The sequence below is a fragment of the Podarcis pityusensis genome (assembly GCF_964106645.2).
Source record: "Podarcis pityusensis genome assembly, chromosome: 1".
NCBI lineage: Eukaryota > Metazoa > Chordata > Lepidosauria > Squamata > Lacertidae > Podarcis > Podarcis pityusensis.
Window position 1 is genome coordinate 23,184,799 of NC_138028.1, and position 13,916 is coordinate 23,198,714.

Sequence of the window (13,916 nt, forward strand, 5' to 3'; positions counted from 1 at the left end):
CTTTTCTAGTGGTTTTTAGATTATTATTATTTACTTCATCTTCAATTTTGTTCTTATTTTAAACTGCTTTGGGAGGCATTATGACTGAAAGATGGTTTATAGTAAATAAATTTATTTTGGATTACTGAATACTAATAGTATTACTGTCACATGTTCTATTAGACATAGTATTTCTCTGAATTCATCAGATTCTTCCAAATGTCTGCTTTTTTTAACGGCATCTCAACTCAACATGTTTTCTGAGCTGATTGCGTGAGATCTATTAAGTACTGTTTCAAAATTAATGGATGGGGATTTTTTCACTTCGTGCTGTCCAAAATATATAAAGAATATATAAAGGTTCCGCCATATAGTGTAATTTACTGTGACATTTGATACACTCTGAAGGTGTGGCCCATCTCTTAACAGTAGAGGGAGTAATTAGGAAAGAAATGGTTGCACAGAAACAGAGTAAGAAAACTGGGAAAGGTTGGTAGTGATTTCAAGAGACACATGGTGTTGGTTGGTGCTTTTCATTTTATAACCAGCTGTTTGTCAGTAAGAAAGCAGAGTATGTTACACTAAAATGCATCTAATAATCATTGATTTACAGGTAAAAGCAATTTTCAGGATTATTGGGGGGAAACTGGCATTTATTAAAGAGCAGGAAGAAAACATGTGAAATTCTTATGAAAACTTTTCACAACTTTTCTTTATTCTGTACAAATATTTTCTAAAGAAACTATTGGGAGAGATGAAAGGTGCATGATATTAACTAGCCAAGACTTAATCCAGAGGAAGTTAGGCCTCAATTGTATTTGTAACTTGTGGAATTTAAGTGCTTAACCGTGTGCTAAAGTCCCATTGTGTTCAAATGTGCCTTACTTAGATGCACTTTGCAATGTATACAAGTATATGGGGGAAAATTATGTGAAATCTTAATGTAGACCTTAATTATAATGGTAAATGTGTGACCATAGTACACATGCTGGTTTGCACAACCCAGTAAGCCAAGTTATGGCTTATGAGGAACACAAAAATAATGTACAGGCTCCCAGAGAGGAGCTCATAACTACTTTACTTCTCCCTGGTTTCTCTCACTCTTGTACCATGCTGAACTAAGCCATGATTTGGCTTAGTGTGTTGTCTGTGCCTGGGCTTGTGGGCTCACTAACCACAAGCTGCAGCCAGAGCTGAACCACAAGCCATTAATAGGCATCTCTCCTGGATCAAGAACCACTTAGATGCAGCTCATGAAATGGGGAATGCTCTGTGTCCTTTCTCATTTACAAATTCTGTAAGAGATGCTACACAAAGTAAAAGCATATGCCCCCAAATGATTAAGAAATGCAGGCTTGGTCTGCAGTTATGCAGCGATATTTCTAAACTACAGTACAGTGGTACCTCAGGTTACATACGCTTCAGGTTACAGACTCCGCTAACCCAGATATAGTACCTTGGGTTAAGAACTTTGCTTCAGGATGAGAACAGAAATCGTGCTCTGGCGGAGCAGCAGCAGCAGGAGGCCCTATTAGCTAAAGTGGTGCTTCAGGTTAATAACAGTTTCAGGTTAAGAATGGACCTCCGGAACAAATTAAGTACTTAACCCGAGGTATCACTTGGTTCTCATACTGAATCCATTCCGGAAGTCCGTTCCAAAACCAAAGCATTCCAAAACCAAGGCCCGCTTTCCCATAGAAAGTAATGCAAAATGGATTACTCCGTTCCAGACTTTTAAAAACAACCTCTAAAAACAGTAATTTAACATGAATTTTACTATCTAACGAGACCATTGATCCATAAAATGAAAGCAATAATCAATGTACTGTACTATAAAATAAATAAGGTAGTATTGTAGATGATAAAAATTAAAATTAATTTTTTTTCTTACCTGCACTGATGATAGTCATTGTTTGGATTGCGGGGGGTGGGATGGGGGGCTTTTATCCATTTCCACAGTCACACAATCAATCAATCAATCAGTAGATGAACTGGGTTCCACACAGACACAAAAACAAATTTACCGGAAAAGCCTCAAAAACACAAAATAAATAGCAAAAACAAAAGTGCCAAACTTAAGCTGCTCCAGAAGTCTGTTTGACTTCTCAAATGTTCGAAAACCAAGGCACAGCTTCTGATTGGTGCTGGTGCCTTCGGCATTTGAGAACCAAGGCATTTGAGAACCAAGGTACCACTGTACAGAGAAAAACAGCAGATGTGTCTATTGCATGTGTGATTTTACTATGTATGTATAATCGTAGATACTATTGGCTGTGGCTGCACCATTTTCTCATCTAATCCCTCACCTGATTTAGTAGTTGCTGTAGAATAAATAATTGGTCCATTTTCATGTTTAGCTGGTCTCTTGGTTGTTGGAAGTACATTTTAGTTATTTCTGTTACTTTTTTTTCTTCTTTTCTTCTTCCTCTTGGGATCTCTGGGTGATAACATTAGCTGCTCAACGCAAAAAGATTCCCTTTTTGAGAAGCACAAGCAAGCCCAAAGAAAAGTCTCCCAAGTCTCCATCGAATCATCCGTCTCTCTCTAACCGCTTCCGGTTCTGGCCGTCTTCTGACATCCCACCCTCTCCTAATGAGCCACTTTCTTTCTCGGAAACGGGAGATCTCTAACACCTTCTCTTATCATTTATTTCCAACGCATTTCTGAATAGATATATATACCAGACTCATAACTTCTCTACATACACAAATTATAGACGTTCAGCATATCATTAACACAAACCAAATCCAAGCTCAGATCAAGTCAACATGGACTACATTTCCCCCTCAGTAAGATGAAGAATCTTTTCTTGCACAATCTGGATCGTTTCTTCACTACAGTACACTCTAAAGGAACACACAGTGCCCATTTCTTTACAGGTGATGGTGCACATCTTAAGTAAGTGGGTTTGCTGTGTGCTTCACTGGTGTGCCTCATGTCCCGTCCAAATGCGGAGATGAACTGCTGTCGCTGTGTTGCCAATGATGCATCCTCTTTAACTGCCTCTGCATATTCTGTGTTAAAGATTCCTTTTATCTAACAGACCCTTTGCAGCACTCTCCCCTTCCCAATATGCTGTTTGTCTGTTCTGTGATAATATTGCAATGTAGACATCGAAATATAGACTTAACCATTGGCAAAGGTAGCTGAATGTTATAATACTTTAGCCCAGGCATTGCCAGTGTGGAAAAACCTACAGATCTTTGCTGAGCTCCTGTCATTCTGCACCTTTGCTCAGGAAGAAGGATAGAAACTGTAGCCCAGCAACATGGGGCAAGCACCATGTCAGCTACTCCTGCCGTAACCTATTCCTCTCATTTTTAGAAAGTGCAAAATACTACTATCCTCAAAACATCCAATTTTGTAGTGAAGAAATGCCATTGCATTTTGTCTCCTTTTTACATAAAAAAAAAAAATTGTCCAAAGCAAGAGGTGGGTGATTTAAAAATGTTTATTAAGTAAGAGCAACTGTTCTGAGAGGTAAAGGTAAAGGGACCCCTGACCATTAGGTCCAGTCGTGGCCGACTCTGGGGTTGCTTCGCTCATCTCGCTTTATTGGCTGAGGGAGCCGGCATACAGCTTCCGGGTCATGTGGCCAGCATGACTAAGCTGCTTCTGGCGAACCAGAGCAGTGCACGGAAACGATGTTTACCTTCCCGCCGGAGCAGTACCTATTTATCTACTTGCACTTTGACGTGCTTTCGAACTGCTAGGTTGGCAGGAGCAGGGACCGAGCAACGGGAGCTCACCCTGTCACGGGGATTCAAACCACCAACCTTCTGATCGGCAAGTCCTAGGCTCTGTGGTTTAACCCACAGCGCCACCCGCATCCCGTTCTGAGAGAGCTGACCCTAAATAGGATGTGCATCACATCAGAATGTGCAGCATAAGTCACTTTTGTATTGCAACAAATGCCTGTCCTTTTTTTACATGTAGATGACTAGGAGGCAGCATTATAAATCAGCCCTAAAGTTGCTTTTCCTCTTACTTCCCAAGTTCCATGAGCTTCTAGAATGTGGGACACATCAGATTTGAGTGTTTGCTGCCAGTATTATGATGACATTTTCATATTTCGATTGCACCTTATGCACAGCTTCCAGGCACTTTTCTCAGGCTTACTTTGCAATTTTTAACTCACCTGTGTCTTTTGTGCTAATTTAATTTGTCGCTGTTGTTTGTTGTCTATGCCAGCCATTTGTTACTTGCGCCTTATCCTATTCATTTTTCAGGAATTCAGTGATATCGTTTGCAGAGAATAACTCTGGAAAACAATTGTAACGTGCACTTCTTGGGCATTTGAAAGTATACAAGACCCTTATTATTTAATGAATACTAACTCACTTTTACAAGTAAATAATTTTGGCGTTTAGTACTCCAATGGACAATTTAAATTCATAACCGAGTATCCCAGCCTAACTAAGACCATATTCAAAACTATGGTGTTGAAAAATGAATTATTCCCTAGGAACAATATGTTGCATAGGGCATCAAACATTAATTACCTTTTTTATTGTAATGCTAAAGGGAAAAAGCATTTGTGAAACCTGATCCTATTCTTGAAATAGATCCCTCTAGGTTCATTGGGGCTTACTCCCAAGTAAGGGTTAATAGTTTTCCAGCCTTAGAGGATTTTCAGTGCTCTCACCCCATCCAGTGTTTGTGTGTGGCCCTTCCTTCCCCATAATATCGATAAAACATTCTCCCTGCTACTCAGGACACTCATTAGGTTCTCCCTGAGCTAGCATACGGTTGCAAAACTGAATCAAATATAATCTGATAATAAACTTCAGTGATACAGCTTGCATAATCAGCGCATCTTTTGTGCCACTGCTTTTGTGCCTGCTTGCTGCATTTACAGGGCGGTGGGTGGGTAAACTTGTGCCTAGTTTTGGTGTGCTTTATTCTCTCTCTCTCTCTCTCTCTCTCTCTCTCTCTCTCATTGTTCTGCCTTTCCTACTCAATATTAGTGGATTCAAAGCCGAAGAGAAATTCTCATTATGGAGGCAGCAGTGACCACATTGAAAGTGCAACGGACTCTGCTCTTAAGCAGTGCTACGTGGAGCCGAGTTCCAGGACTTGCTCTGCCTCAGCCGCCTACCTGGCTGCTCCTGGTTCTACCTCCACCTCTAGACAACAAAACAGACCCAGAGGTATGTGCCATGGCTGACTTGACTTCAGGTTAGCAATGGAGGCCTTGGCTTTGGGGAAGTTCAGCAAACACTTTCCAAGTTCAAACGAATAAAAAGCCTCAATGTGCAGGCATTGCTTCATTTACCATCTCCCCTTTCATAGAACTGGCTTTGGTGCATAAGTCCTCATGTGTTAACGCTAGCGAATTGTGTACATCATTTGTGTGTGGGGAGAAGAAGATAGAGGAAACAAGTAAAAAAACCAACCCAAAAAAACAATTTGGCCTTTAATGTGGCAGAAACCTTTAAAGGTGTAGAAATGTGGTGGTTAGACAGTACATTTTACAGGCATTCTGTTTGTAAGTATGTCACATGTTCTACCGTTGGCATTAAATTCACATGTTCTACGTCACGTGTTATACAGTTGGCGTTAAAACTGAAAACAGGTTTGTGCCATGGAATATGGGACTTAGTTCCTCTGCTCCTCCCAATGTGTATCTACAGTGATTTGCTACCTTTGGGGCACTTTGCAGCCGAAACATTGGCCCTTGCACATTATTGGTGCTGCACAGCAGAGAATAGATTTTTGGAGACCATATATTGGGAAGCATCCCTTGCTAAGTCTGGAGAGTTCCAGGCAGCCCTTTTCTCCATGCTTCCAGCCTAGCCCTCCCTAGTGTGTGGTCTTCACTCCCATGACCAGACCTAGCATTTGCACCTAGTTCAGACTTGACAGGTTGCATTAGACGCCTGTTTATGCAACGCACCTTCACATCCCCCTATATTGACCTATACCATTTCAAAAGTTAAATTACATTGGCTGGACATGTCTGCTGGTTTTGTTCATCTCTGTTGAACATTACGTTCTGATATCTTGCATTCTTCTATCCAGGCCATAATTCAGAGGGTGACCTGTATGAAAACTTCCTTGAGGTAGAGCTTTCAAGCAGGCAGCACAGTAAGTGATTAGTCGTTCCCCCTTTGTCATTGATACTAAACACTGTTCAGGGAGGAAGGGTGTCCCCAGACCTCTATACGTGCCTTTTTGGGGTGAGGAGGCTGAAATGGGAGGTGGGGAAAACCCGATTCCATGAGCAAAGTTCCATTCACAGTTCTTAGGATGCAAGGCATTATCACTGGAAAGAATTTGTAGTTGTCGCTGCCGCCGCATGATTTATTGGAGCATCATGAAAGACTTTTCTGGTCTCCAGTGAGTGGAAATGTTGACTTCTTTTCTTCCTAATTTGTTGCAACTCTGGAGGTGGGACTCACCTTAGGCTCTCTTGTGCCTCTTCTCCCTTCCAGTATCAAGGCCGAACAGCTTAGAGAACAGTGAAAATGCATCCTCCAGCAGCTCCCCTCTGAACTTCAAAGGTAAGATATATTCCCAAATATATGGTGGTTTGAGTCCTGGCATTTTCACCTAAAAGCTGCACTGGAATTCCAATGCATAAAGTTTTTAATTTCATAGGGTAATGCCCTCTTATTAAAATGGGATGGATTGATAGAGGACAAAGGCTAATATTCATGATGAATATATTACCTCTATTATCCAAGGCCATATCCATATGAATACCAGTGGCTGGGAATTATGAGGGGGAAGAGTTCTGTTGTACTCATGTCCTGTTTGGCCACAGTGGGAGCAGAATGCTGGAACAGTTCGGTGTTTGGCCTGATATAAGCAGGCCTTTTCTCATGATCACATTACTAATTGTGCTGTTGGTTGGTGTGTTTATCAGATTTATAGATGGCTTAATAATAACAACAAATCTAAATGGCTTACATAAAATACAGATGTGTTTAACATGGTTGGTTTTAAATCAGTGCTTCTTCATCATCTGTTGATTTCTAGGACACCTTTTTCAGAAAACTAACCCAAGTCCAAATGTTGTTTTACAATTAAAAATACATATATTAGAAGCAATTGTAAATAATGATATCCATATTTAAGTACAAAAGAATAAATCCACACAACGTTATATGAAACAATACAAATAAACTAACCTGGTTTTGGGAACATATGGCCAAGCGTGTCTCTTATTCTTTGGTATGGACGCTTTGGGTGGCGTTGTGGTCTAAATCATTTAGCCTCTTCAGCTTGCTGGTTGGAAGGTCAGCAGTTTGAATCCGCACGACAAGGTGAGCTCCCATTGCTCTAGCCCAGCTTCTGCCAACCTAGGAGTTCAAAAGCACACCAGTGCAAGTAGATAAATAGGTAACGCTGCGGTGGGAAGGTAAATGGCATTTCCGTGTGCCCTGGCTTCCATCACAGTGTTCCGTTGCACCAGAAGCGGTTTAGTCATGCTGGCCACATGACCCAGAAAGCTCTCTGTGGACAAACACTGGCTTCCTCAGCCTGAAAGCGAGATGAGCGCCGCAATCCCATAGTCGCCTTTGACTGGACTTAACTGCCCAGGGGTCCTTCATCTTTGGATGGTGCTCAAAGAAAGCTTCTTCACAGAGTGAAAGGGAAACAGATTGGTAACTTTGATATGTCTTAATCTCCTGGCACAGGTTCTTTTGACCGTATTCATGGCAGATCAGAGAGTCTCAGTAGTGAAGACACGGTGCTGACTAAAGACACACCTGGCTCACCTAGAGATGGCCTTTTTTGTCCTACCTCTTCTGCTCCTGTGGGCTCAAACACTAAGCACAATGCCTCCCTTACCAGGAACTCTGCATTTTCGTATGATATATCTCAGAAAAGTAACCCAGCCCATGCACAGTCTGCTAGGCATCGACCTGCTTCTCCGGGCAGCGAGTTGGTGACTTTGGAAGAATTTCTGAAAGAAAGCCACAGATCAACGCCACTTAATGTAAGCACCCAGAACTCCATTTATGATTTGAAATTATTTATTCAGTGATTGACTGGTTGTGGTTTATTCAATGAAATGAATACATTGACGTGTACACAGTAAGCTAGTGTTGGAACTGAGGTGGAATTTCTTTCACCTCATGTATGAGATGAGCCAACAGGTGCAAGGTCAGCCAAGCCAGTTGCTATGGCAACGGCCCAGTGGCATCTTTATAAGTGATTAAGGCATGTCAGCACATTCGTCAGTCAGTGATTCTGCCCCTGAGTTTGAGTCTGTGTTACATCTTGAATTGCTGGGGCAACAAGATTGCTTTCTACTTGTATATATCTGTATCTGTAAAGCCTACAAGCCGTATTCATATATCCATATCTGGAACTGTATTAGAAGCCTGATCTTCTGCAGCAGCAAAGGCACCAAGTTGCACCCAACATTGGGGGGGGGGCCTGTCATGTGCCCCCTCACCCAGCCAGGCCAGCGACCCGCCACCACCCACCCACCGCCTTACTTTTCAAAAGGCGCCCTGGCAATCATGAAAGGGGGTGTGCTGGGGTGAAGACGCTTCGCCCTCCTGCAGCCCTGGCAGAGATTGCCAGCACACCTTTCCGGAGGGCTCCCTGGTGATCCTAAGAAGGATTAAGTTTATCCATATGTTAATCAAAGCATAGAAATTGGGTGGCATCTTTGTGTATCCATATTCAGATAGTGATTTTATTAGCTCCATGTTCATTCAGTTTCTTTGTTTTCTCAGGACGCATCCAGCAGAGATGACTTCCTGAGTGACTATTTCAGAAAAGCAAATGAGCCTCCATCTATTGGAAGTCAACTTTCTCAGGCAAATAGGAAGGAGGCAGCCAAGATGCCCACCATCTACGTCACACCAACTGTAAAGATGTCTGGTGCTAATGAAGACGGAAGGCTGGCCAAGCCAGGACACTATGTCAAACCAAACCTTCGGCCAACAGAATCTGAGTTTGCAGCAAACTCCACCAGTTACTGCAAGCTTCCTCCTGCATCTCAAAGGGGATCGAGGCAGGTGGCACAGTCTTCTCAGCAGGGCAGTAACATGAGCAAGCAGAGCGCATCGTTGAACCGTGCATTTAGCTTGGCTTCCGCAGACCTCCTCAGAGCCACTGGTCCAGAGGCATACAGACGCTACGACAGCCTTCCGAAGCCTGGGACTGCCGATCTCCAGCTGGGCAAGGACTCAGATATCCAGACCTCTCCACTTCCTGTAGCGGGAGGCTCCCAGGTCTTGCTGAGAGAGAGGCCGCAGTCTGCAAAGGTGGCGGGTTCTCTGCAGAGCGTTAATTCTCGCTGTCGGCAGCTTGATGTCAGGCGGCTCTCTCTTGCGCCTCCAAAAGATGAGAAGTCCCTCTTGTTCCCCCCGTTTTCTTCCTCCCCAACCACTTCCAAGGATGACCTGAACTCTCAGCCACAGGAGCAAGCCAAGCCAGGTTTGGAGCAGCACTGCTCCCCTCCACAATATGCTGCTTCTAAGATCAAATCCAAGCCGGTGCTGCGGTCTGGGGAAGTGGCCACAGTGACTCCTGTCAGAATTGTCTCCGGCAGCACGGAAGGGAGCAGCCCCCAGGGGCCGAGCCCGAGTGAGGCCTCTCTTACCAAAGGTCGATCCCCAGAAAATAAAATTCCAGCAGGAGGCACTGAAGAAGCAAACAGAGGGGGCAGCTCCAAGAACCCTCCATCATCACCAGATTCTCATGCTGATCAGCAGACTGTTTGGTATGAATATGGCTGTGTGTGATGCCCTTACCTTCCTCCCCTCATCCCCAAAAAGAGATGTACAATATGTGCTTCACTACTGAAAATTTGGTGGCGTCAGGAGTGATGGTGTCTCTAAATTCAGAGCCACCTGCCAGTTGTCTTAACTCTCTTTTAGATGCTAACGTACAGCCTTGCTTGGCCTGACGCCTTCCAGGTGTTTTGGACTACCAGCTCCCATCATTCCTTGCCAGCCTCAGTGGCCAGGGATGATGGGATTTTTAATCCAAAATAATCTGGAGGACTCTGGGTTGGGGAAAGCGAGTGTAATGGAACGAAATGCATTGGTGTACCCTCGAGGTGAAAGATTGAATTGCCAAATGCAGCTGCTGCTCTTGTGCCTAGATGACTATGTGGACAGATCAGGTGTCTCCATTTCTTCCTGCTCTCCCTCAAACCCAGAAATTAAGCTGAACTCCTGGAAGCACAGAGTACTTGCAGTTTTGCTTCCCTGTAACTCTCCTGCTGGCCGTGTTGCTCTTCATTAATTGGAAAACTGCATATGTGTGTGTCTTTGCCTACTGAGTTCAAGCCTTAATAAAACATCGCCCAATAAAACAGGCACCTCCCTCCTATTTTAAAATAGCAGGCAATTTTTACTAAGCTGTAAGTCTCTTATTGGGTCTGGGTTGGAGCAGCTGCTGTTTTAAAAACGAGGTGACTAAAACGTAGAGGTTTCTGTCTCAACCCTTCCCTCTGATGGCGTGTATATTAAGAGGTGTGTTCAATGTCCTGGGGTTGTGTGTTGTTGTTTTTACTGCACCTGCATTGTGGTGCAGTGGAGGTGCTGCCTTTTTTTATATATGGCTAACGTTTTCTGAAAAACACTGGAACGGATGCACTGTTCTTGTGGGGTAATGCCTCCTTTAAACAGTGACTCCATGCACTAGACTGATGTGTTCACTACTGCAAATGTTGTATTTCTGTGTGGCTCTGCTGGGAGCCACGGGGAAATGAACAGATACTGCAATTCTGCTTTCCTCCTAATGTGTACAGTTGCTTGTATCGTAAATGATACGTAGCAGATTCTTTCAATGACTTTATGACTGCTGCAATCTATTTTTTTCCACCGGAGCCAGTCATTTTAAGTAGTTGATATTTTCAGGCCCAGATTCTAACACTGTTAACTGGAACTGTGTAGAAACCAAAACACATTTCTATGCACATGAAATAAATGCTTTTTTTATTAAATCATATTTATGCCCAGCTGAAAGACTTTTACATTTCGGGAGCTTCATTGAGTGCTTATGTATATCTTGAGTGTTTTGTGTGTTTCTGCTGTTTTTCTTGTAAAGATGCTTCCCCTCCCCCTCTGTGTGTGACAGATTACCTTACAACAGAATTGTAAAAGTTCTCCTGATTTGTGATTTACTATAGTGAGAGAACACACAAATCTGTAACAATTGCACATAACCGGTGACTAGTGTGTAGCGGATCGTATTGTAAGAAGAGTGAGATTGTTTATAATAAAGCTTTTTTAAAATACACATTTCTGTCAATGTCTCTCTGGAGGATTGCAATAACAGCCATTCCAAAAAGAAAAAAAGGGGGGAAAGGTGATGGTTGACAAGTTGCAATTTTCATTCCATCATATTAATATTTATAGAAGGGCTTCCCCCATTTGCCTCCAGACAGGGTCCTCCAACTTCTTCTCCTAGGGTATAATACTCAAATACAGTTTTAATAATAAATTCATAGTACTTTTAATAAAGGGTTCCCATACATGCATTAGACCTGTTCTTTGACAGGTACTAAACTTTTGTGAATGATCTCTTAATCTTTTGGCTTTATTTTTTGTCTCTTGAAGCTTCTTTACATAATTCTGCCTTTCCACAGCTGTTAGTAACTTAACTAGTCTATCTGCAGGGTTCTATACAATTCTCTGGGTGGGCTCTGTCCACAGGTCTGCTGCAGGGCTTCCTCTTATATCAAAGAGAAGGGAAGGAATGGAATGCAAGAAACGGAGTTGTACATATTAATGGGGATGTGCACAGTTAATTTAACTGTGCCTGACTTTGATATAGAATGCCCCACTCAGCTGCTAAGAGTCAGGCACTTGTGAAGCTGTTAGAAATACTCAAACCCATTGAAATCATTGTGGACTTCAGTTCATTTCAATGGCTCTACTCTGAGTACAACTAACGGTGGATATCGCCTAGTAACTTAACCAAGGCTACCCAGTGAGTTTCACGGCTGTATCATCTCTAAGCCTTCCTATGGTTTTATTTCTTTTGCTGGTTGCATTGTCTTATTGTTGAACTAATCAACTATTAGCCGTTAATAGGAGCCCAATCCAACTCCTCTCCTCTGCGCACACAAACGTCCCTCCCATAAACACAGCGCTACTCTCATGGCAACTTCTGAGTAGAAGAAGGAGGGTCAGCCAAAGTGGACAGACAGGGAGGAGCGGATGTGGTAGGGGACTGAACTAGATTAAAAACTCACAAATTATAAGCTATTAGTCATAAATATTGGGCTCACAATATTTATGATTCACAAATTATAAGCTATTGGTCATAAATATAATTTTTATTAGTCATAAAAATTGGGTGCCGTGCAGGGCCACCCAAGATGGACAGGTCATAGTGGAGAGTTGACCAAACGTGATCCACCTGGAGCAGGAACCGGCAAGCCACTCCAGTATCCCTGCCAAGAAAACTCCATGGACAAAGACAACAACAACAGTCATAAAGTTGCTCAATACATTGGAATATCAGACATACAAAGAACTGCAAGCAAAGAATCCGTACTTCATGTTCCCAAATACTATTTCAGCACAGATGAGGAGGAGGAGACAGCAATTTAATGGGGGAATGTCTTAAATTATCATGATCCTTCTCCAAAGTTGGGCAAATGGGTATCTGCTCTGGAGGTTTTCCCAACCCCCTGGGCAGATTTTCAGGAGCTGCATATGGAAGGAAGGATGGGGAAGCGTGTTGCATCAGGAGAACTGCAACGTTTGTGGAGGGAACCCAGCAGTTTACACATAATAATACACAAACTATAAGCTATTAGTCATAACATTTGGACCTCTTTCTACTCCTCTGACACATTGCATAGGTCTGGGGTTATTATAAGCTCCCTCCCCACTCCTGATCCCACCCACTACAAGTCTCTTCAACTGTCCAGCAAAGCGGGAGGAGCCAGGAGCAATCCATCCATCCTCTTGGCCTTACAAGTAAGATGGGTTTAAGGGGAATAAAATTGTAATCTGTGAATTTAAAATAAATTGCTAAATGGAGTCAATTTCGTGGTCTGAAGCAAATATTGATAAGAAGTCAGTATTTTAATAGCCACATTTTTCTCCCTGTAAATTGTAGCATGTTTTAGATGAAGCTTTTTCCTTTTCTCTCCCTGCCATTGTTTTTTGTACCATCATACAACTGTTTTCCCCCTTGATTGTATTAACAACCTTATCAATAGAAACAGCAGTTGGCAAGCTTTCTGGTTATTAAATTAAGGTCTGTGTGTACTGTCTGTGAATAAAAAAAGGCAAAACAATATTCCCATGTTATTTAAAGGTGATGATATAAATATTTTAAATAAATGACTGGAATTCAAAAGAGATATTGCAGAATTACAAAAAGTGTACAAATGCATAACTAAAATTCTGAAGGGGGTGGAAGTCCCTGCTGGGGAAAGACTTAACACATTTGATCCTGGGGTATGAGCTGGAGGTATATGAGGCCATTAGCTTTCTGAAGCTAAGCAGGTCTGTGTCTGGATAGGTGAATGTGACTCTGTGGGAACCACATGTTAGGTGTCATAGAATGATTTGTAGAGTTGGAAGGGACCACAAAAATAATCTAGTCCAGCCCCCTGCAATGCAGGAATATTTCACCCAATGTTGGGCTTGAACCCACAACCCTGAGGTGAAGAGTCAGACGCCCTACCCACTAAGCTATCCCTCAGGTTGTGGCAGAAGAAAGGAAGGGTAGAAATGTAAAGGGGAGGCGGGATTTGGGCTTTTAATAGCTATGATTTTAAAAAAAACCCACTAATACCCAGCGAACGGCCTATAAATTTGCACCCATGGTGTAGAGGTAAGTGAATGTAGATAATTTCTGCCCCCAGAAAACTGGAACTCTGTGCTATTAAATCGGAAGCATTTCCTCACATAACACACAATTTATGGAAGATGTGTAAAAAGATTTGGAAGGTTAGGCACATTAATGGGGGATATGGTCTCCCCACATATGTCGGTTGTGTCCTT

General features: G+C 42.6%; 1 protein-coding gene across 2 annotated transcripts in view; it reads left to right on the forward strand.

The window, feature by feature from the left end:
• CCDC88C (coiled-coil domain containing 88C) overlaps nt 1-11,190 on the forward strand; it is a 107,149-nt gene extending 95,959 nt beyond the window's left edge. For both annotated transcript variants that reach the window (XM_081003358.1, XM_081003359.1), the window contains 5 exons: nt 4,947-5,129; nt 6,001-6,066; nt 6,414-6,482; nt 7,623-7,924; nt 8,673-11,190. In XM_081003358.1, the coding sequence (XP_080859484.1) occupies nt 4,947-5,129; nt 6,001-6,066; nt 6,414-6,482; nt 7,623-7,924; nt 8,673-9,686 (1,634 nt within the window). In that variant the 3' untranslated portion in view covers nt 9,687-11,190. The remainder of the gene's footprint in view (nt 1-4,946; nt 5,130-6,000; nt 6,067-6,413; nt 6,483-7,622; nt 7,925-8,672) is intronic.
• Nucleotides 11,191-13,916: the final 2,726 nt, after the last annotated feature.